Source organism: Pelodiscus sinensis, chromosome 9, assembly GCF_049634645.1.
Source record: "Pelodiscus sinensis isolate JC-2024 chromosome 9, ASM4963464v1, whole genome shotgun sequence".
Lineage (NCBI taxonomy): Eukaryota > Metazoa > Chordata > Testudines > Trionychidae > Pelodiscus > Pelodiscus sinensis.
Window position 1 is genome coordinate 8,013,716 of NC_134719.1, and position 24,589 is coordinate 8,038,304.

General features: G+C 48.4%; 2 protein-coding genes across 5 annotated transcripts in view; both read right to left on the reverse strand.

The window, feature by feature from the left end:
* Positions 1-478: 478 nt before the first annotated feature.
* DMRTA2 (DMRT like family A2) lies at positions 479-4,529 on the reverse strand. The gene is made up of 2 exons (XM_075935952.1): positions 3,006-4,529; positions 479-2,082 (listed from the first exon to the last, which is right to left on the reverse strand). The coding sequence occupies exons 1-2, from the start codon at positions 3,496-3,498 to the stop codon at positions 1,214-1,216; spliced, it is 1,362 nt and encodes a 453-aa protein (XP_075792067.1). The 5' UTR covers positions 3,499-4,529; the 3' UTR covers positions 479-1,213.
* Positions 4,530-20,748: 16,219 nt separating this feature from the next.
* Positions 20,749-24,589, reverse strand: part of FAF1 (Fas associated factor 1) — a 303,972-nt gene continuing 300,131 nt past the window's right edge. For all 4 annotated transcript variants that reach the window (XM_075935955.1, XM_075935954.1, XM_006126427.4 and 1 more), the window contains one exon: positions 20,749-22,956. In XM_075935955.1, the coding sequence (XP_075792070.1) occupies positions 22,873-22,956 (84 nt within the window). In that variant the 3' untranslated portion in view covers positions 20,749-22,872. The remainder of the gene's footprint in view (positions 22,957-24,589) is intronic.

A 24,589-nucleotide genomic window follows, 5' to 3' on the forward strand; every position in this document is an offset into this window, starting at 1 on the left:
ACGAAAAGAAACTGGATGATCCAGCATCTATATGCAAGAACGAACGCACCGGGTAATTTAACAAAATTCTTTGCCTTTCCCTGGGATAGTGTCAAATTGTCTACATACGGGGAAGAAATCAGCAAGCCCCACACTGGAAAACCTCCTTGATTTTACCAATGCACGTGGAGAAAAATGCACTTGAAATTTTTTTCTAAACCAATAAAAAATGAAGAAGTAGAAAGAAAATGATTTGACGCGTCGATGGACAAATAAATCTCTCCGGTCCCGTGTGCTGCGTTTTGGGATATATTTTTAAATGCATAGACTTTCATCAGAGTGTCTGCTTCCACCGCGAGATAAAATGTAGTAAAGATGTTCAGAATGTTCCTAAATGATTTGCACTCATCTGCCTTAAATATTGACTTTCCTCGTTCCCGGGGTTTGCCACAACCTTGGTTCCGCCTTCTAATAAAATATCACTTGCCATGTGCCAGGCTGATTTTAATAGAAAATAACATTTATTTCTAGTATTTCTATGAAATGGAAACACAGAAAGTAATTGTTAGAAACAGCAAGAAGTTTGCTACATCGGAACCAGAAAGCAACGAGCCCATTAAATCGTTATACAGCATCGGCGGCTGGGTCCTACGGACAGTTACAAATATATCTACTTTCCAATGGTATATACAGATTATAACATTTGTTGGAAGGGGGAAGGCTTTTCCGTTTTACAATATATTGAATCTATGGAACGGGTAAGTATTACAATGAGAGCTGGCTAACCTTTCGCTTTAATACCCAAGTTCACCTACAAGTTACATTAATAACTTAATTTTCCATTTTATAACATTATACACTTGCTAGTATACATACACGTGTATGTATGTATCTATATGTACGTGTGTGCAGACACACACACACACACACCTCACAATGCACCAAGGATATCCATGCTTATGGCCATAAGCAACAAAGAGAGTGACACACAGCTCCACAATGAAAGTGCACCTTGATCACCTTTTTTTTTTTTTTTTTAATACACCTATTAGTTTCCATCTTTGCGCCCACGCCCGGCTCGGCACCCGGGGCTGGAAGGGGACGCGGATGAGCCGGGCTCCGTGGAGTGAGTCCCCTTCGCTCCGGAGAGGGGCGCGCTGGTTTGGCAGCTGTCAAGAGAGGGAGCGAGGCGGCTGCGGCCGGCCGGGCGCTGCTCCCCAGCAGGGGGCACCGTCTATGGCTTCTCGGGGGTGTTGTTGACCATGGGCCCGTAGAGGCCGCCGGAGTAGACCTGCTCCTTGTGCACGGCGGAGCGGTCCCGCATGAGGTCGCTGAAGGCGTAGTCCATGGGCGGCCGGAAGCCCAGCGTGGGCATGAGGCCGGCGGTGGAGTAGGGCGCCATGAAGGCCAGTCCCCGGCTGTGCGCCGAGTAGGCCAGGCGCAGCGGGTTGAGGCCCAGGTGGGTGCCCAGCGGGTAGGCGCTGGCCTCGGCGCCGAAGTGGCTGGCGTTGGGCTGCAGGGGCGAGAAGGCGGAGCGGCTGCCCAGCGTGCCGATGGCCGGGCTCATGGCGCCCGCCAGCAGGGGCCGGTGGTGGGCGGCGGCGGCGGCCGGGCTGGGCTGCAGGGCGCCCTCCCGGGCCCAGCCCTCGTCGGGCGCCTTGTCCGGGCCGCGGTTGTTGAGGATCTGCTCGATGGCCTGCACCACGTCCCCGCCGCAGCCCTGCAGCACCAGCTCCAGCACGCTGCGCCGGTGCGCCGGGAAGACGCGCGTCAGGATGTCCAGGGGAGTCCGCTGCCGCCCGCCGGCCGCGGGCGACGGGTCCTGCTCGTCCTTCTCCGCCTCCGAGCCCGAGTCGGAGCCCAGCGGGCTGATGGAGCCCGGGCTCTCCTCGCCCTCCTTCGGCCCCTTGGAGACGGGCGAGCTCAGGAAGGACTCGCCGTCGCCGTTCTCCGAGCCCGAGCCGGGGCGAGCCTCGGGGGAGGAGGTGCCCGGCGCCGACTCGCCGTCCGGGGACAGGGGCTTCCCACCCGCCTGCTGCGGGGTCACGGCCCGGCTGGGCAGCAGCGTCTTGGGGAACAGGTCGAACTTCTGCAGCTTGGAGTCTGCAAGGGAAAGCAGAGGGCCCAGTGAGTGCGGCCCCCCTAGGGAGAATTGGGCTGGAGCACCCGCAGATGCAGCCATGGCCACGCAAAGAGAAAGGGGGGAGGCTCGGATCCTGCCCTGTAGGGCTACGGCCTGGACTCTGGATTGGACCCGCCCCAGCATCTTTTCCACACACATACCCCGGCCTGAAGCAAAGAGATGCCCCCTCTGGTCCTGGACCCAAGCTTGAAACCAATCACCTAGTGCGGGGTTTCCAGCAGCTTCTTCATCTCCCCACCCCCACCCCCATCCCTATAAACCAAAGAGGATAACATGATTAGGCAGGAAGAATGGATGGATAGATAACTATGTATGGAAGGAAGGAGATGGATGGATAATATGTATGGGGAGAGAAGGAAGGATAGGCAGAGGGATGTGTGTGGGGATAGACAGATGGAGTGTATAGGGATGGATAACTGGGGTGTATGGGGTTACGTAGGCTGGATAAACAGATGGGTATGTGAGGATGGATGGTTGGCTATGGTGTATTGGGATAGAACAGATTCTGTTTATGTCCATGGATGGATGTGTATGGAGATGGATAGATGCAGGGATGTATGGGGTTGGATTTATGGGATAGATGGTTGAATGGAGAGATGTGTATGGGGAGGGAGGAACAAGTAGAGGGATAAATGGGGATAGAAAGGCAGATATAGATAGATGGGAATGGATGCCATGCAGTGGGCTAGGTAGGTTAAATTATGTGTTGGGGGATGGATGAGGGATAAAACAGAGCAGGGCACGTGGGGAGGAACAGACAGAGATGGGGTACATGGGGATACATTTTGAATGGACGGGTGGCTAGATAGATGGGCGATGGATGGACGGGGTCCCGCGGCAGCCCCTGCTTGGCTGTCCTGGAGAGGAGCTTGGCTGTCCTTACCCGAGCCCCCAGCGCCTCCCTCGCCGCTTGCCCCGCTGCAGACGGAGCCGAAGACCTCATAGGCCGGCCGGGGCGGGATGATGCCGTTGGCCGCGGCCAGGGCCAGCCCCTCGGCGGTGCCGTAGAGCAGCTGGAGCTCGCGGGCCTCGTTCTCCTCCTGCGCCTGCTGGCGGCGCAGCGCCACTTGCGCGGCCATGACGCGCTGGCGCTCGGCGATGAGCGTGCACTTGGCGCACATGCAGTCCTTCCAGCGGCAGTAGCGCTTGTGGCCCTTCAGCGCCGACACCACCCCGTGGTTCCGGCACCGGGCGCACTTGGGCGTGCGCGGGTACTTCTCGGCCGCCCGCAGCAGCAGCGGCGGGGCGCGCAGGAGGCTGCCGGCCACGCTCACCGGCAAGCTGGCGGCGGCGGCTGCGGCAGCGGCCGCCACGGAGCTGGGGGGCACCGGAGGGGGCGCCGAGGGGACGCTGGGCATTTCCGATCTCAGCTCCATCCTGGCCACTGGCTCCCCAAAGCCCGGAACACAAGCAACCCGGCCCCCCAAACAGTGACCCCTCAGACAGCCGGGGAGTCCCTCCCGTGCCTAAAGCTGGGCGCCCGACGCTCCCCGGGGCTCTTCCACCAACGCCCCGAGCTCTCGGTGTCCGCCCGCGGGCCGACAGGTTACACACCCGGGTCGCTAGGAACAGCGGGGAGCCACCCTAGCGCCCCAGCCCCGCTCCGAGTCCCTGGCCTGCACACGCCCGCACATACGCGCCCGAATTGCTTGCAAAACGCCCTACAGCCTCCGGCCCTTCTCCGGTCCGGTCACTCGAGAGCAAATCGCTGGGCCCCCGGCTCCTGCCAGAGGAGAGGGAGTTGCAGCCCCTTTGCCCCGCTCCTGTCCCTGCGCCCCTGGCACGGCGCAGCCAAGCCCGTGTGCTCCGCCCCGCAGAGCGCGCCAGACCCCGGCCGGGCTGGAGTCCCCTGGCTCACACCTGTCCGCTTCCTGCCTCCAGACACAACACGAGCGCCTTTAATTTTAGTGTCTTTTAAAAAAAATGTTTCACCCGCCTCCGGTTTCCCCCTGCCGGGCCCTCCTGACAGGGATCGCCACCGAGTCAGGGAGACCGCTGCATCCTGAGCTCCTGCCAGGAACGGTGTCCAAAAGGAGCAAACCGTGTCGCACGCCGACCGTCCTCTGGCCAAACCGAGCCCCCGCCAGCGGCCCAGGGCAGCTCTGGCCCCCGGCGCGCGATTTGCCCCCCGCGGAACAAGGGCGCAAACTCACCGCGCAGAGCCGCCTACAACCAACCCGCAGCAGAACGCAACGCGCGCCCTGGGCGCAGGGAGCCGCCACGTCTAACTTCCCCCGGCGCGCCCGGACAGAGCCTCGTCCGCCCTCTCGACTCACCTCCCCGCCCGCCCCCCGGGAAAAGCCAGCGGCGCCGAGCCCCAGCGCCGAGCCCCCGCGCTCCGCTCAAGTCCGCATGTGTGACACTCGCGGGCCGAGAGGTGCCAGGAGATAGCGATCTCCGCCGAGCCGCCCGCGACCACTTGCTCTATTGTTGCGCCTTACGGTTCCATTAGACAACATTGGACAACAATGTGGCGCCTGCTATTGGCCAGGGGAGGGACGAGTCCTTTTGATTGGCCACTTGCTTGTCTACAGTGTCCGCCCGAAGCGTCTCTCCAACAAACTGAGCTGTGAAGAAACTAGGAGGGTCCTACAAGGAAGTTGCATTGGGAAAAAAAATCATGACAAATAGTTTCTGTGTGTGTGTATATAGTTTGTGTGTGTGGTGGGGGGGGGTGCGTGGGGGGGTACGTGTGTGTGTGTGTGTGAGAAAGAGAGAGAAATTTGTCTGATTTTCTCACTGCTTAGTAATTTTTAAATCCACTCAAAATCCTTGCCAATTGTTTGTGTGGTTTGCACTTCAGATTTTCCACCAAGTCACTTGTCACAAAGTGGGTGGGGGGCAATATATCATGCGAAGTGACAATTCAATTTCAAGCGCCTCCTGTTCCCCCCCCCTCTACACACAGACACAGACACACAGCGATTTTGTTGTATAGTAAAACCTAACTTTTTTTTACTCGCTTTGCAACTGCAGGTGCATTTGACCAGTACAGCTGCAATAGGTGGTAGTTGAGAGGTGAGTATGATTTTTTTCGATTTTTATTTAATTTAAAAATACAGAGAAATACAGGGTCCCCAACATTTCGTTATTTCTCCCCTAGCTTGACTGACTAGCTGTGTGTTTAATAACAAATGCAACAGGTTCTTCTTTTGAGTCTCCTCGGGACGACTCAAACACGGTGTCTGTATCCTTGAACTACTGGGCTTTCATACTGGTGATTGTGTAACCGCTAAGTTTTGAGTTGACGTTAGCTACCCTGAGTCCCCATCATCCGCCTTGGCAATCCGTTTGCCCAGAGGAGGTAGCAGGTTTGGGATTTGGATGGGCAGCTTGTGAAGTTAACGCAGCTCTCCTTTTCTGGAAGGAATAATTTGGCTGAAGTTTCCATCTCTGTGTCCCACTCGAAGGAGCCTGCATGATGAATACTCATGATTATTGTGTTAAATTATTGTGCAGTTTGCGTTGCCTTCAACGTGTTGATAATGATGATGAAGGAAAACCCAAGCGCACGTTGAGGACTGGAAAGTCGGGAAAGAGCTAGAGCTCTTGAGGTCTTTAGGAGGGACGGTGTCACCTCTCCGATCTTGCTGACACTGCTCAGCCGAAAAAAGCGCTGAGTTACGCGCATGGTAGTGGCAAATTGTATCATGAATGTTCGGAATAGTTTGGGTGAAAACCTCGGGCTCCCAGCGGAGTGTGTGAGGAACGAAAATAATTTCGTTCACTTTAATTTTTTAACCTCCCCCAACTTCCTTGGAGGGTATTAAAATGCCAATTTGACAATGTAAGGGGAGAGATGATCCTCCTGGGCGTTTTTGCGGGCGCTTATCTGCAGAATAGCAGCGGATAATTCACTTCCTTTGTCGCCGTTCTTCTCTTTCCTGGAAAACGCAATTTGCAAAGCATCGCCTCTCGCAGACACACTGATATTTGCCTGGCGTCTGCATCATTTTTTCTTACTTTGAAAATAAAAGTATAACCTTTCCCATCGGACGGCTGGGGCTGGGTGTTGAAAGCTGCCACCCGCTTCTCGAAGCTAGGTGTCATAACACCTTTATTTAATGCAGCCAAGAAGTCAAAATAGCTGCTTTAATTTTATCTGCAACCACTCATTTTATTCTCCGGGGAGAATTTATCAGAGCTCCGGGTGCGGTTGGAAATTCGTTTAATTAGACCGGACGGAATGGGAAACGTTTCTATGATATTTTATCCTGTTTCCCTTCTTCCTCGCAAAGTCATTCCGTTACTTGTTTGGTTTTATATTTTATCTGCAAAGAGCCCCCGAGGCGGTCTGATATCGCTACCAAACCCAGCGCACAGCCTATGTGTATGCCCCCTCTCTCTTCCGTTTCAGCTTAAATTTAAAATAGAGGGTTTGATCACACTTCGCATGTATGTGTTTTGAAATGGCCTCATCTATTATATAAATAGTTTGGCGACGATTACGGCAAAAACAGCCACTCACAAACTAGCTACTGGGATTTCAAAACAAATTTTTGCAGGAATTCATCAAATTGTCATCCCTCTGGTGAGATTAAAAGAACGGGAATAATATATACACCTACTTAGATATCTCTCTATGATATATTGCATCATACATGTGTGGCGATATATATATATATATATATATACATTTATACTATATGTACACAATAGCATATAATATAGGAATATGTATTTACACATATTATATATATATATACTCTGGATTCCAATTAAACACATCTAGATTTCCCTTCCCACTTCCATCCATTTCGCATTTGGACTAGCTCCGTTGTTGATCCAACATCTGAATAGTGGCTGTTTATTACAAAAATATGTTTACTCGCAGAGGGTGTAAAGAGGCCCTAGGTAGCAGCACGTGGTTGGAAATAATAAGTAATTGTTAAAAGCGAACGTGATATAGCTCTTGTTTTTACTTATCCATTGACTCCCCTCCCGTTGCAAACGCATGCACATGTGTATACACAGATACACGTAGAAATCGTCGGTGCATGTGAGTATTAAGAGTACGCTCTACTGTTTATGTCTAAACATAACTTGTTTCGAATTCATCTTGGCAAGAAAGCGCCCTTGTTAGACAGGAACTATTCGTTGCTCTACACCCGAATCTCAGCACAGTAGTGAAAGGGTAAATCAAACGGCTCCTTTCTCTTTTCCCTCTTTGGTTTCTTGTGGACATTGGCAGCCTAGGGGTGTTTTTTTAAGTGCCTTTAAAGGGTTTAAAAGCCCAGCCTCGCTTTTTACTGGAGATTTTAACAATCATCATTTCTTGCCCCCCCCCCTGCTTTTTTGGGGGGTGGGGGATGTCTTCTGTCCTGCAATGTACGCCACCCCCCAGCCAGATCCTGGAGCCGATTCAAAGGTTTTATTCAAACAAAATAAAACTGGCAGTAAATTAGATCAATTCTGCATCCCCTCTAATCAGCGGTACCTCCTCGCTTTCACAGTTTGCCATTGAGCTCCTCAGGGCCCGTGATGGTGCAGGGGGTTTCGCTGTACACTTCTGGCCACGGTGCTGGCAGAGCAAATACGGGTGAAGGGAGGGCTGTGTTATGCGCTGTTTATTTTCCACGGGGTCTCTTTTGTACTTGACCAAACACAATAAAATCGCCATCTCTCTGGTCTTGTGTGTGTGTCGATGCGATGGTCTGTGAGCGAACCCGAAGAGTATCACTCTGTCCAGTGTCATTGGGGGGGGGGTGGCAAATCCAGATTTACACACCTAAGAAAATGCAACCTTTGGCGGCTATTTCCACTCCCTTTAAGTCACGAGGAGGGCTTGTGGTTTTGTTTCCACCGGGAGCTGAATTTCTTTTTGTGTGCCCGAGTTGCCTGGACCCCTGGAAGTGCAGGCACAAACTCCGGTGTCTTTCACCTTGGCTAGTTTGAAATGCGGATCCGGCCCAAGCGTAGGTAAGGGTGCTGTCCCCAGTGCGCACTGGAATGGGGACAAGTAGGGGGGACTTGAGCTGGGTGTATTTTTCCTTATTCCCCCCTCCCACACCCGGCCCGTGGTGCAGAGTCTGAGCCGAATTGCTGCTCTCTGGCAGTTTCAGGGAAGCACCGTCCTTCAGCTGCGAAGTTTGGGCTCCTGGATGTAGGGTGCTTCCCAGCTGCCCAAAGCAGGCCTGCTGCTGGTCGGTGTGACGCGCCCGGCCACTTTTCGCAGAACGCCTCTCGATCGTGTCACTACAATGAGGTCCTTTTGGCGAGTTTTACTTCCTCTTTTCAATCCGCCTTTGACCCGGGAACAAACTTCCCATGCCAGGCCGAGAAAGGCTCGGGCCCCTGACAGCGCTTCTGATCCGTGTGGACAAATCCGTTTCCGACCGAGGGGACACGCTAGGAGCTCAGCTTTCGGATTTCCCGAAGAGGCGCGTAGGAAAAAAAAACTTTCCTTCCTTAAAAGTCGAAAGAGAGAGCGGGGACTATTTCGTGGGGTTTTTTCCTCCTTAAATAAGAAGCCCCATTACTAAGTATGAGCTAATTTGGTTGAATCCGGGAGCCTTGAAAACACGGGAAGGGTTAAATTGCCCCCCTCGGGTTTAATTACATACAACTTTTGAGACACAACGCTAAAAAGACTTCGTATTGATCCAGGCCCAGTGCTCACATCGCCCGCGAATGCAGCTTGTTTGGTTCCAAGCATTCTTTAGCTTGGCCGTTGCTACACCGCAAAACCTGAAGGTAACTGCAGGCAGCGGGCAGGCAGCGATCCCCAAATACAGTAATAAAATCTTAATTAAAAAGAGCCCTTTCATTGGATGGAGGGGGGGAGCAGAGCGCGGTAGCCAGCATGCCAGAGAAATATAGTTCTCGATTAGTGTATTTTCATCTCGTGCTTAGCAGTAGACAGTTTGTAAGTACCTGCTAATGTTAGTGCTCTTTCAGGTTTCAATTGTTCTAGGGGGGGTTGCCATTGACTTTTTCATTATTTACCTACTGAATCAAAGTAAGCAAATGCCATCTGTTTCCCTGCAGCTATCATCTTCACTTTTAATTATCCGCCCAGCAGCCTAATAGAGATGATATTAAACTAAATCTTTTTGACATTAAAAGTAATTATCCCCAAACCAATATTGCAAGAATGAAAATTACCCTCCCCCACTAAAATGTACATTGGCTTCCCCCTCCCCCCACGGGTAACCTCGCCAGCGCACGGAATGGTGGAGGAGAGATTCCGTTAGTGGGGCGCCTCCATGTTTGAACCCTTTGGGATTAGTGGACTCTGCTCCCCAGCGGGGAAAGTGCGGCTGAAGTGGAGAGCAATGGAGCTTGTGAATGGCGAGGGATGGTTTCCCCCTCGTCCCCAGCCTCGCCGTGTTTTCGATCTGTTGTCTCCTTTAGCATCACTTCGTGGTTCTTCACTCTAGTGGGGAAAGGCAGCGAGCGGATGTCTTGAATGCAGCCCTAGGCATCCACCCCTACTGATACCTGAACTCAACCCTTCTGCGTTGCAAATGGAAAAGGGAAAGTCTTGCCCGGTTCAGCTGCAGCATCCAGGGGTCGGTGGTTCCCGTGACGTTAGGAATCATAATTAAAGGAAGGAAGGAAGGAAGGTGCCTTGTCTGGCTGATGGCCCCTGGGTGCGTTACCTCCACCCAGTCATTTCACTTACAGACTCAAACTTCTCTGCGGTTCCTCCTTCCACTCGCTTTCGCGGGAACCGGAGACGCGTCCCCGGTTCCCTTCAAATATGTGCTAAACTGAGCTAATTTTAATTGCATGTTTCAACTTTGCTAATTAAATAGAGTGGTCTAATTAAAAGTGACTAGGGAACAGTTTTAATTCAGCCGTCTACTTTTTTAACAATCCATTATGCAACAAATCCCGCGTAAGCCCTTCCTTTAAAGAGCTACAGATGATTGAGTTTTTACACCTTTTTACACGCTCACAATGGGGGGACTTGACCCAACATATGTAGCACCGCGGCTCTGCCCCCGTGGCTCCCTGGTGGGGCATTGGAAGCGGCCTGTCTAGCTGCTTTTGCCCCGCCTGAGCGCGGCTGGACCCCGGATTGCCTCCTAGGGGCTCCCCGCTGGACGTGCTGAGACTGTTAGCCCCGCGGAGGTTAAAGTAGCAGATCCCCAGGACAGCAGAGCAGGAGTTGGGGAGGTGGGGGGGGGGGGGGGGGGACCGGTCTCTTTACACGCTTCATCTCTTCACCAAGTGCTCATTAGGTTGTTAACCTCTGGTTCACATGAAAGGGGCCTGCGATGAATCCCCTCGCGAACAATGGGGAGCATCCCCCCCAGGCACGGAACAAAGCCCTTAAAATAACTGCCCGCCAAAGCCTTTAGTTGTTACTCTACAATTTCTTCGCCTCCGGGCGCTTGTGCTCGTCCCCGGCAAAGTGGGGGCTGCGCTGCGGGCCTTTGATGGTGACCCAGGGGCCCCTGTCATGGCTAAGCGGGGTCTGGGATTGCCCGGGGGAGAGGGGGAATCGGCGTTTTAAGGGAGGGGAGGCGCCCTCCGCGCAGAGACACCGGGGAGCGGTGGCCGAGCGTGCGAAGCGCAGCTCCGGGGGAAAGGAGACGCCGGCGGCGGGGGGTTGCGCTGCGGGGCGAGCGGGCCAGGCGGGGACCGCGTAGATCGGCCCAGGGAAGAGCGAAGCGCCCCCCGCCCCCGCCAGTCTCCGGGGCAGCCCCCGGCCCCGGCCCTGCCTGCCACGCGGTGGGGAGGGAGGCAGCGAGCGCTGCAGGTCCCGGGCTCCGGCGGCCCCTTGGCACGCACGTGGCCGGGCGCTGCAGCCCGGCTCCCCCAGCTCCGAGCGCGCCGGTGGGCGGCTACGTGCGGGAAGCGTCCCCGTCCCGTCCCACCGCGCTTGCTCCCTTACAGCCCCCGGCGAGCCCCTGCGGCCGGGATCAGCGCGAGGGGCAATTTCCTGTCGCCCCGCGGGGCGGGTGAAGGGCGCTTGCCGGGCCGGGGCGCCCTGCGCGCAGCGCTGCGAAGCGAGCGGGGCCGGAGCGGCAGATGCAACAGTTTGGGCACGAAGTGTCCCAGCCAAGGCGGGCGCCTGGCGGGGAACGCGGGTTTTCCCAGGGTGGGAGCGAGCTTGGGCTCGCCGCTCTCTGGCCTGCGGCTGCTTCCCTGGGGCAGGCGGCTAAATAGCTCCCTGGGGTCACTGGGAGGCAGCGACCTGCGCGGCTGCGGGGCCTGCGCTTGGCTTTGCGCGCCACCTTACACCCCGTGCGCACGTGTCTCAGCGAGCTACAGCTTGTGTGTGTGTGTGACAGAGATCACAATGGTGTGTGTGTGATCACGTGGCCTGCAGTGTGTGTGTGTGTGTGTGTGTGAGAAAGAGAGATCATCGTGGCGTGGGTGGGTGCGATGATCATAGCTTGCAGTGTGTATGTGAATACGTTTGTGTGATCACCATAACCTGCGGTGAGTGAGTAATCAATGGGGCCTGCTCTGTGTGTGTGTGTGTGTGTGTGTGATCACCGGGGCCTGCGCTTTGGAGAGCGAGGCCCACAGGTAGAGAGATGCCAGCCCTACCCAGGGGTACACTAGCTCACTACTTTACTGTGTGGCACTCGGAGAGGTTCCTTAAACGGGCTCTTGCCGGCTCCTAACGCTCCGAGAGCTTTTTAATTATAGTTTATATTCGCCTACCCTTTCCTGACTTCAAACACATGGCACAAAGGATTTGCTGTTTTGTTTCAGGTAAAACCCAATAATTAAAATTCAAGCCCCGTCCCATGCATCTGCTTCTTCTTTGCCAAATGAATTGAAGGCCGAGAGAAAAGAGATCACAGATGGGGTGCAGGTTTTTGGAAGAAATTTGAGAAACACCATTGTCCAGGATCAAAACTCAATGTCTTGCTCTACAAAGGGGGCTGCTTTAAGCCCCTCCACTTCTATGGGGCTTGTTTTTTAAACTTTAAGTGCTCCGCACAATGAGCTGCCACCTAAATGTCACAACCACTTCTAAGTGTGGCTCGCTGCAAAGGGGGCCGAGCAATGAAGGAAGCGAAGGGAAAGCGGATAATTAAAAACCTAGAACGCCTCCCGTTTTCCAGATCCCTAATGCCGCTCCCAAGGCGGGGAGAGGCCAGTGGAGCTACTGGGGTGAGCGGATTTGGGGCTAATACCCATGTTCATGCCAAGGAGAACATCTTTAAGGGGAGGGGCTAGCTCCTGCCCCACCCAGCGGGGGGGGGGTCCCATATTGTGGAGTGCAAATTGTTTCATTAGCCGAAGCCACGAAGATAAAACCCTTTATTTTTATTCGTGATCTCAGCGCCCCTGGGATTTCCCAGAGGAGTTTTCCCCCCTCCGGGGAATGATGTTTGCTGCCCCGAACTGGCTGGGGAGCTGGGAAGTCCTGGGATGGCTGCATACCCTTGGGTCGGTCCCAGGGCCGGCCGGGAGGCGCAGGAGGGTGGGGCAGGGATGTAAGGCGTCATTAAAAAAGAAGGGGGGTAAAAAACCCCTCGTCGGGGAACATTCATTCTCGTCTTCTTCTGCAATTAGCGCGCGCTCTTTAATTGGCCCCCGTATGCAAATGCTGAGTTCCCCCAGTGTCCGGGCAGCCGCCCCGCTTGGAACCAGCTCTTGCTGAGCTGGGTCGGGTCTGATCCCGGGTTCGCCTCCGCAGCGCGGAGCAGGATCCCGGGCGCTGAGCGGGCCGCCTGCCCTGCAAACTGGGAAGGCAGCCGGGGGCGGGACGCAGTTTCTGCCCCGCTGGATTCTCTCTCGGGCCCAGCGGGGGGAGGGCGAGACTCGGGTTGTTGTTAGTTTGCAGACTCCAGCCAGGCAGGGGGAGCTGGGGGGGGGGGGGGGGGGTTGCTCTGCGCCCGCCTGGCAGGCTCGAGCGGATGCCGAGTGTGTCTCGTGGCCCCAGGCAGGCCCGGTCTGGGTCGGATTGGGCGCGGCCGGACCCGCGTACCGGTGCGTACCGGAACGAGCGGGTGGGCAAGAAGCCGCATCCCTTAGGCCGCCTGGTTGTTTAGATCTGGGGAGGAGGCGGGGGGGGGGGGGGCGTTGTCTATTGCCAGCAGGAATCTGGGGCACCACTGCAGAATCTGGCACCTCTGGCACTCAGGGCAGGAGCCTCTGCTCCCTGAGCTAAAAGCAGACTGGCTCCAGGCTGAGGCAGTCGCAGGCTTCTTAGCCCCTGTACTCGTCGGTGCCAGCAGATGGGATGCTGCATCACACCCAGCAGGTCACAGTTTGCAGGTTAGGCATCCAATGAAGGGCACTTACCGGAAGCCTTGGGCTGGCTGGATCTGTCAGACTGTGGGGAAGGGGAGGAAAATAGCCATGCTTGGGGGTAGCTGCCAGGCACCTCCACCCCTGGTGTTGCACTGCAAGGCAGAGGGAAGGGGAAACTTTACAGGGAGCTCCCTTGCCCCCAGTACACCCACCACATACTGCAGGCAGTCTCAGCCTAGGATACTTCTTCCCACTCCTGGGCCTTGTTTGCCCCCAGGGCCACTTGGGGAGGAAACCTTGGCTGGCTGAAGGTGTGACGGGCAAGGGTCCAGTTCAGGCCTTTTGCTCTGCAGCATCAGCCCAGCTGCCAAGCCCAGTGGGGCATTGCCTGCCTGCCTAGGTCACGGTGCCCCAAGGAGCTGGGCCGAAGCCTGGCCAGGGTACCGCAAGGCTCATGCTGCTTCAGGTCACCATGGCCTGGCCTCACGGACAGACACTTTGCTGAGGGGCAATGTTGGCTCTAATTTGTCCTATACATTTTATGTGCACTAAGGCATGTGCAGATATGGGCCACCAGTAGAAACACATGCTGCTAGCTGTAGGTGCTCTGCTAATCAGCTGGGTGGCATTTGAATCTGACCTAGGTGGCTACCCAAGCACTCAGCTTACCGGGAACACAGCTGAGGGAACTAAGGAGAGGCTTCTCCCCCCACCTGCTGCATATGGGATCTATCACTTACATAGACCCATTGAAGTGGAGGGTGTTTGGACAACACTACTAATAGACAAAAGACCAAGGTAATAAACAAGCTAAAAAGAAAAGAAAGTCATGGAAGTAGGGGAGTGGGTGTCAGGATTCCTGGTTTCTTCTCCTAGCTCAGTTAATTATTTGATCTTTACAACTGGACAAAGCTTGGAGCCTCTGGTTCAGCTTCCCCCTATGTAAAGTATTTTATTACTTCTAAATATAGCTCAAAACATATCTCCAAAAGGGTACTGTGAAATCCTCAGATAAAAGAGGCTATACCAACTGCAACAGTAAGAAAGAAGCAAATAAACACCAATCTATTGAGCTGGATTACTTAGAAAATATGAGGTTTTGCACGAACAGCGCAGTTTAGTCTTTGCAACAATATTCACAAAAAGTGAAGGTCGAAACAGAAGAAACATAAGGTCTTGTCCTGCATTTTTACAATGGAAACCGTAACAGCTTCATTCCAGCAGATTCTAGTTTTGCTCCTCTTTCATTTATGGCTGGGAAAGATGGTGCCATGCTTGTTCCTCATCAAAATGAGGTTCTTACTCTTCTCGACATCTTTAGGAAATATTCCATTGGTTCATGCGGCTCCCAGTTTGCAGGAGGCACTTGCCAGTGACTATGTCTGCTGCTGCCAGAGATTGGGAAATGAAGCCCTCTCTTCTGGTTAGATTTGAAAATTCTCACACCCTTTATATTCGTGGAATCAGCATGCCTTTGTTTGGTTTTTGTCTGAGATCTGATAGACTCTGTTTAACCTTGCAAAAGAAAATACACTAATTAAGGCTATGTTTTACCCTCCATAACACTGGGTGATTTCTTAGGTTTAACTCCACTGAGCAGAGATTTTCGTATTGCTTTTTTTTTTTTGCAGACATTTTTATCCCAAGCTTTGCATATGCTTTTTCTTAGGTGATCTCTTTCACCTCACTGTTGTCTGCTGATTATTTTCTCACAGGAGAAGCCAAAGGCAGAAGGAGAGGAGGTGCCATAAAAACTTTTGATTCATTAGTCACAGTGGCTACATCTACACTGGCATGATTTTCCGGAAATGCTTTTAATGGAAAAGTTTTCCGTTAAAAGCATTTTCAGAAAAGCGCATCTAGATTGGCAGGATGCTTTTCCGCAAAAAAGCCCCGATCGCCATTTTTGCGATCAGGGCTTTTTTGTAGAAAACAAATCTCTGTTGCCTATGCTGGCTCTTTTGGGAAAAGTTTTTCAGAAAAAGACTTTTGCCTGAATGGGAGCAGCATAGTATTTCCGCAAAAGCACTGACAATCTTACATGAACTCGTCAGTGCTTTTGCGGAAATTCAAGCAGCCAGTGTAGACAGCTGGCAAGTTTTTCCGCAAAAGCAGATGATTTTGCGGAAAAACTTGCCAGTCTAGACACAGCCAGTGAGGCTAACATAGGACCTTAATTTTTACCCCAGTTCCTTACTCTCCATGCATCTCTGTCAATTTAGTTAACTGCCTTTCAGTTTCTGAACATAACATTTGGTTCTAAATTAGAGGCTACCTCATGCTCTATAACTAATGTAGCCTATCTCATAAATTCTGTTGGATCCACCCTCAGGGCCTGAAAGCATGACATTACTAATGGAAGTAATAATTAAAAGCACAATATGACATGGAAAGTGTGAAAATCAGAAGTCATATGCACAATTATCTTATTTGTCTTTTGAGTAACATGCTGAGGCTATGACTACATTGAACTCTTATTTCGAAATAGTGTGTGCATCTACACAGCAAGTCCGTTATTTCAGAATAATGGGTTTCTTACTCTGACTTCTGTAACCCTTATTTCACAAGGAGTAAGGGAAGTCAAAGGAGAAAAGTGTTCTTCCTTCGACTTCCTGCTATGTAGACAGCGCCAAAAGCAATTAATGTAGCTGAAGTTGCATATCTTTACTTGACTTTAGCCCACAGCATAGATGTACCCTGAGAGAGCTAATATCTTTTATTGGACCCACTTCTGTTGATGAATGAGACAAGTATTCATGTTACACAGAGCTCTTCTTCAGGTCTGGGAAGGGTGTCAGCTAAATACTTTTTTAGCTTAAATCTGCGGTTCTTAAAACTTCTTCGCACCACAACCCCCTTCTGACAAAAATTGTTTCATGACCCCAGCATGGGGGACCAAAACCTGAGCCTACCTGAGCCCCATAAACCTCGAGTATAGGGGCCAAAGCCTGAGCCCCACAGCAGTGGGGCTATGTCTAGACTGCACTGTTAAATCGGAAAAGATCTGCGATTTGCGGTATGCAAATTACTTATATTTTTCCAGTTTAAATTTGAAAGAGGCTCTTTTGAAATTTGGCTTGTCTACGCAGTGGCAAATTGCCAAAGATAGTACTCTTTCGAGCCATCCCTTATTCCTCATAGAATGAGGTTTACAGGGATGGCAAAAGAGCATGGCCGTTCTTTCGAAAAACATTTCGAAAAAGCGGACACATTCCTTGGACGCAACACTGCTTTTTCAGGATACCTGGTATCCCAGAAAAGCAATGCAGTCTAGCTGTAGCCTTTATGAGGTGGTGTGGGAGGCAAAACTGAAGCAAAAGGGCTTCAGCCCTAGCATGGGGGCCTGTAATCTGAGCTCCCTGTACCTTCAGTCCTGGGCAGTGGGTTCAGGCTTGAGCTCTGGAACCTGCATGTCTAAGCCTGCCCTGGAGATCCCATTCAAAAGGTCTCATAATCCACTTTGGGGTCCCAACCCGTGGTTTGAGATCGGCTGGCTTAGGCAGTGAATGTATCCGAGAGACCATGTGAGATGAAGTGGTCCAGTAACCTATAGTCATCGGCCAAAAGAAGCAGGGACAGTGGGTTACAGACTGTTGTAGGAAACTATAAATCCAGGGCCTTGATTTTTAGTATCTAGCAACGTTATGAATTTAAGCTTCCAGGCTTGATTTTTGAAAGGGGTTGTGTAGGTATCATTTGAGGACAAGGAATGAGAGATCAGATAATTTGTTTGCATTTGGGGCATTCCTGATTACGTGCACTAAGACAGTGGTGGCCAACCTGGGGACTGTATGTGGCTCTTTGGGGTTTTATGTGCAGCCTGCAAGATATTTTATTTACTGTTCTCCATGTGCAGAGTAACCAGATGCCGTTGGTTTCCAGCCACAGTTTTTTCCCTACTGGAATTACTAAAGTGACACACATTAAAACCAGAGCATATGAAGGGAGGTACCTCAGCATTGACTGAGCGCGCTCTGTATTCAATCAAACACTGCAATAGTTCAATCAGCACACCCTGCAAATTCTAGGTACCCAAGAGCAGTTAGCAAAACTACCCTATCCCGGAAGACCATCTTAGTTACAATCTTGCAACCTACTGAGATGGAGGACCACTCATGCGGTCCGCTCACCAGCCTAGGTTGCCCATCAATGTACTAAGAACTGGTTTACAGTTAAGTCAATGCAAAGCAGCTTGTGTCAACCTAGCTGTGGACATGTCTGCACTTGAATTTTTCTCCTGCCATCATAACTGCCCTGCTCTGCCAACTTAATCCATCTCGAGTGGCATATAGTTACCGTCAATGTGGTTAGGTTGACACAGTGTCAACATAGGCCCATATTCTCTGGTCTGACTGAACTGACTGTAGCCCCAAAGGAATTCTTCCATATTCCTTTGTGCTGCTTTCATGGTACATGCCATTGGCTGCTCTTCATTTACAGGCTCAATGGCCTCTTTTCACCAGTCCAGCCAAGCAAAAGGGCCACACAGCTAGTGTTATCATGCTCCTAGGGAATGCCTCTAGGTACGGTACTTAATTGGATGGTACAAGGTCTGTATTGCAGCAGTTCTCTTACTATTTCATTTCCCTGCCTAAGGGAGGTAGCTGGAGAGTTACAGTCTTCTGGTGCCACACTGGTTTCTTTAGGCTCCACGTAGCTGCTTAGAGCAGCCTCATGGCTTCTAAAATACAATGTGCCCAAATGAGCACCCAAGCCGACTCCAGGATCAGGGAGCCACAAGGGTGGGACTAGGACAGCTCTTCTCTAGCTCTCCCCTGAGAACAGCTCAGTCAGACCAGACAATCTGGACCTATATTTTTACCTGTCAGTTATTTGGGTTCCCTGTTGCTCTTTGGTTTCGATAAAAGCTAATGACAAACTGTAGTTGTAATTCATCTTGAAAAGTCAGGCTGTTTTTAAGAGATGGAAAAAAATCTGTCTTTTATCCCAGACTGCAAAGCAATGTTTAGAGATGTCCAAAGGGTACTGGGGATGGAATAGACGTATTAGTGTATTTTGAGTTTCTGAATGGAGAGAGAGCCATGTGCATTCATAATTATTTAATTAAACAACTTATCCAGGCTCCACAAATGAGGCAAGCATCCAGTCTGAAACTGGAAATGGATCAGGACACACAAGAAGGATATGTCAGAAAATATGAATAACGAACGCAGAACAGGGTTGCCAGAGGAAGATTTTTATCTTCCTAACTAATCAAGGAGAAAAAATAAAAATGCCTCAAACCACTGAAAAGAGCGCTTGTCATTAAATGAAATATGCTGAGAGAGAAATGCCCATTATAAACCCTAAAGTGCCCAGTTATGGAAATCTGTAGCCAGGCTTTAAGTGTGTAGTCTGGCACGTGAGAGGATATAATCACACCACCTAATTTTTTTCCCAACATTGTAGTCACAATAATTTGTGTATCAGAAAGTGCTCAGACATATTCAAAATTGAAGCAATATCACTGTATACCACAATTCTTATTGAAATAAAGCAGGCAGTGTCGAAAGAACAGGGATAAGTGAGAATGCAAAGGAGCTTGAACATCTCCATTCTAAACACGTGGACCCAACGGTATGACTAGAACTCGGGCCAGTTATTTTAAGGGCAGCAGTTGTCAAACTGTGTTGGGACCCTGGCAAGGGTCACAATGCCTTTTTAATGGGGTCACCAGGGCTGGTGTTAGATATGTAGGGACCCAGGGCCAAAGCGCAAGGCCCACCACCCAAGACTAGGGGCTCAAGCCCGAAGATTTTGGCTTTGGCCTCCGGCCCAGAGTGCTGGGGCTTGGATTTGGGCTTTGAGCCCCTTCCCCACATAGGGCAGCAAGGCTGAGGTGGGCTCAGGCTTCGATCCCCACTCCTGGGGTGGTGCAGTAATTTTTGTTGTCAGAAAGAGGGTCATGGTGCAATAGTTTGAAAACCCTTGCTCAAGGATACTCACTTGGTACACGCCGTGGACACGTGGTTTGGGGGGGGGGGAACAGAAGGTAGCGAAGGAGCTCCGTTGTCTTTGATCCTATGTCAGTAATCAGGGAGATGGGTTTGACAGCTCAAATGCCAGTGGCTTTCCAGGCCTGCAGCTCAAAGTTGTGCCCCTGATCGAAAACTAAAAAAAGTTAGCTAGAGATTAAGGGAATTGAATCAACCAAGAAAATAGTGGATTGCTCAATTGATTCATTAGACTTGAACTTGTCTAGAGAATGAGGATATTGATGAGCCAGGAATGCTTTTTACTCATGAAGAGTTTTCAGTTAAGATTACTTTAATGTTTCCAATGCATGGTTACAAAACCCCTCCATCCAGGACTAGGGAACAGTTGGTAAATTCAAGTTAAAATTGATGAGTTGTAAAATACAAATAGTCATAATGGAGACAAGCTAAGAGTACGCATTTTGTGAGAGACGTGTAGAGTAATGCAAGAGTCACCTGCTAATTGCTGACACTGGACAAAACCACAAAGTAAGAACAATTAACAGAACTAAGAATTCACTGTGTAGTTCTCAGATGCTGCATCATCTCTGCAAAATCTCTCTCGCAGGTATACAGACTTGTCAAGAGTTTCTCCCCCACACAGATAGGAACAGTGAAATCATGTTTTAAACACAGGTCAAGTACATTTTAGTAGAAACATTATTGTAGCTACAAATTTATTTTATGTTTCTAATGGTGCCGAAAAGGTACAGTTTGTGAAAGCCAAAGTCCTGTTCTGCTACATTTAAAAAAACAGTTTAATAAAAAAAACCTCACTAAATGTAAGAGTGCAGATGACAAGAACACAGATGAAACACTTGGGTATTGCATAATTTCGAATGTGATTAGAACAGCACTGCCAAAAGCAGGACCTTACCTCAGAAGCTGCAGAGAGCACCCCACCTTCACCATAATATTTAGGGGGCTAATAGTTAAAGCCAACACCTTATTACAGGATTCCATTAATTAACAAAATTCATTGACATTTAATATTAATCATTAATGAGCTGAGGATATAAAAACAGAATTAGAGATATGCTCTTGCTCTGTAGTAACATTGTTACAGTTGTAGGTAATATTGCGTAACAGTCTGAATAATCATTGGCGGATTGACTACACTAGCAGAGTATGGTTAGTTTAGGTCAGCAGAAAATCATGCATAGGATATTAATGTGTCCACACTGGATTAATTTGCAGTATGGGCCTAATCTGGAAAGGGATCTCCAATCTTGGAGTCTGCTTCTCAAAATGAGGCCCAATGTCTCTTAGACCCAAAATCATCAACATTTTCTCAAAACAGAAAGCTATAATTGTGTTCTTGCAGGAGGATGTCTTACTTACTAGCAGAGGGCTGCAATACCATCACTTAGAACAGTTTTAATTATCACCACCACATTTTGATGATGCCAGTGTATTCTGTGGTATGAATAAAATGAGAAGAAACTGTCAAAACAAATGTTAGGGGGAAAAAAAACCAGGAGCATTGACTTAACAGGTTCAACAAATATTCAAGCCACATTTAATAACCAAATTAGTATCAAAGAATATATAGTCAAAATACAGAAATAAAGTCGAGTGAGAGAAAACAGCATGATGAGATCAAACAAAAGTTAAACAGATTAAATATAAAAAGTTAACTGAAAGTTTGCCCTGCTATGTGCAGCAATATTTCAGCAACTCCTTTCTTTAATAGCCAATTAAACAATGACGAGCTAATGGAAGGGGTGGGGGGAACTAAAGCATCACTTTGAAGTACCTGCTGTATAAGTTACTGTGATTGTGCAAACAATGTCACCCAGTTTGCAACCTGTGTTAAATTTAGATTTAATAGTTGTAGTGTCTGCTTTTGTTTTTATTTTTCTTGTGAAGCAGTACAGAGGTTTAAAATTAAGTGTCTGCATTTGGCTCTCCATTACATTTGCCTATTATTTTGTGTGTTGTGGACTGCAGATGATTACATCTAAACCTTTAGCTTGTCATGAGTACATCACTTCTAAAAGTATGTGCTGTGTGCATTAATTACAGAATTATCATAAAGATACAGTAAGGCTTTCCCCACTCTGAAGTTTGCATTTTTTGGTAGGTAACAATATATCAGCTTTACTAACACCCTAATAATAGTCATACATTAATTTTATATCTCCATTCCCCCAAAAGAAAAAAAAGACCGAAGATGTGCACAGTTAAGATTCTGATTAGTATTCAGTGTTGAAACTGGGATTCAATCTGCTACGGTAAAGAACATGAGATATATATATATAAACAAAGTGTGAAAATAATACTCCAAGCTTCTTCTTTCTTTTTTTTTGTCACAAACAAAGTTTGTTTAGCAGCTGATGTTTCTGTAGTGCTCCTGTGCACTATGCAGTAAGCCCAGGGATAAAACAAAAAGCATATCAAAAGTGTTTTGATGCAGGGTTAGGCATCAAGTATATATTAAGGTCTGAACCTTCAGTATGCTCATTCTGTGGTTTAGGTACATAAGGTACCAAATTTTGTCCGTATCAGATACCAGATAGTGCATACATTTCAGACAATAGAACTAGAATTTGTTAATCTGAGACGGGATCAGCAACCTACTGTTAAAATGTCAAAATAAGGCAGATTTCTTATTACACCATCTCTTCAGATATTTATCATTTGGTGAAACAAACAAGGTGCTTTAAAAACAGCAGAGTAATAGGATACAAACAAGTGCCAGAAAGAAGGAAAATGCAAAAATGGGAACTGCCATTTCTTCCACAATGAGGAATAGAGAACTTTTGTATCTGGTATTTGAAAGATTTTTAACAGCTAATATTCAATATCAGCTGATTCCTGAAGTGTTGGCAAGATACCAGATTTCTGGTACTGGCCCATTTCTAACATTATTTAAATATTCACATCATGCAATAAGCAGTTTCACACACTGCAATGTAATGGCAAATACTTCCTAAACTGAATCAGAACTGAAACCCAAAGCAGAACCAGTAAATAAATATCTTGCATATATGTCAAACTATATTCTTCAAACAAAACCTTACATCTTATCAAAGAAGTCAGAAAGTACCAACAAAAATTATATGCTTTCTACTATAATACTGTTAAATTTCCATGGCTGAGAATGTTCCATTTAATTTTTTTCTGCCTTTTTAAATTAGGTGGCACAGTAGAAATCCACACAGAGTAAAATGCATATATATGAGGGCGCTGGCTCAGCGAGATATCAAATATACAGCATTCTAGTGTCAAAAGTACAGGCAGAAATGTCCAAGATTCCTTGGTGAAAAAGGGGCATCTGAGGAGTAAAAATTCTACTTAACAATCACTCACATTTTAACAGTGCATTAATTATAACAAAAGCCAGATGAGAAGTGAGCAACAGAGTCGTAATGTTCAGTGTTCATAACAGAATAGTATCCTCTGCTCATTTAAACGAGGTTGGAAACATATACTCATGGATGTGAAACTTTAAGTAGCTAGGTTTATTTTTTTCAGGATTCTTGCAAGAGGCAGAGTGGTGACACTGCATTGAATTGGATGATAGTACAAGGTGGTTTTGCTAGAAGCCTCTCCCCCAGCACTGTGCCTCTGTCTTATCAAAGGGTTACGAGTTCTGTCATCTGGTCTAATCTATTCTTTTGCCTCTAGGAAAAGGGTTTCTTGAGGATACAGTTTTACCTCCAGTAATGATTTATTTGGATCCAGCTGAGTCACCTGTAAAGATAAAACAAGAAATCGGAAAAGACATGTATAAGTCCTGTGAACTATATATCTTCAGGAGCATAGACTAATGTTCATTGGGAAGCAATTTTGATTTCTGCCCGGGGGATTCATAAAGGTAATTCCCATTAGTGCTAACAGGAACTCTGTGCATGAATTCCCAGTGCACTGGTGAAAGAACAGATTCCTTTATTTTAAACAGATGCTACCCATTCGCTCTGGGAAGAGTTGTTTACTTTGCCTTATCAGCTTCAGGATGAAGATATCTGGTTTTGCCACAGTGGATGTCATTCTGAAAGGGTTACTGGAAGGTGAAAGTGAGACACACAAATAGATTACCCGCTCACATGCATCCTAAACGCCCACTTAGTTCAAGAGGAGATTTAAGTTTGCAAGAATGTGGGACTGGCTTTATATTTGATTCATTTGAGCCCTGGTTCAGCAAAGCATCAAGGGCTAGATTTTTCATGGCATTTAGGAACTTAAAGCTGCAGATAGGTACCTAGTGGGACTGTCATACCTATGCATCTAGCTAAGCAGATCACTGGGGAAATAGGTGCCTGAGTCTTTTGAAAACCGTACTATGCACCTATTTACTTCTTTAGGTTCCCAAATATCTTTACAAACTGGCTCTTAATGGAACGGGCACCTTCAGCTACCATTGGCTTTCACTTTAAACTGTGAGTAATCTCTTCCCTGTTCAGCAAAGCATTAAGGCCCCATTGAAGTAACTTTAATGAAACTTAAGCATGTACTTTAGGTGCTTTATTGAAATGTGCTCAAGTGCTTTCGAAACTGTTCTGCACGTGGGCCTGATCAATGCAGTGAGACTCAGTCGCTATAGCTATGGACGTTTACCATACACATAATAGTAGAAAGGCAAGCCCAGCCTTTGTATCAAACATTTGTATGTTGTAACATCCAGAATTGTATAACACCCTTGTGGCATTTAAAAGGACAATGGCAAGGTTTTGATATACATATTTAATCACTACTTATTAACTTTGTTGTTTGAAACAATCCACTGATAGTTTGATCTTTAGTTCTGGTTTATTTCTTTCTTCGCACATGAATATTGGGTTTGTTACTGAGGTTATAAATGAGTACTGTTTTATTAGCATTATGCTAAAGCAGCAATGACAAATGCATACAGGCAAGCCTTATTTAGAAGCAACATTGTTTTACCTATGACCACATCAGGCCTCTAGATTTTAAAAACTCTTCATAGAGGTCAAAGCTTAAAAAAAAAGAAATTAGTGATGTACAAGTGTATCAGGTATTAGAAATTACTATAATTAACACCTACTGTATTTAATTTTTATTTCTCTTTCTCAAAAGCATGTTGGTATGTTTCTCATATCAATCCTGGGATACTGGAAGTTTTAAAATGCAATCCCTTTAATTTGATAGCATTTATTCCAAGTAACTTTATTGTCACTGTATTACTGTACAATTACAGATAATTCACTATTTACATTTTAAAGCCCATTCAAAATCAGTCTCATTCATCTTGATGAATGTAATGGTACTAAAAAAAAAAAATACAGATATATATTTTTAATTCCCAATACTGAGATATATTTTCCTATGTTTTGTACCACAGTGAGTTATCTGTGAATAGTAGAGT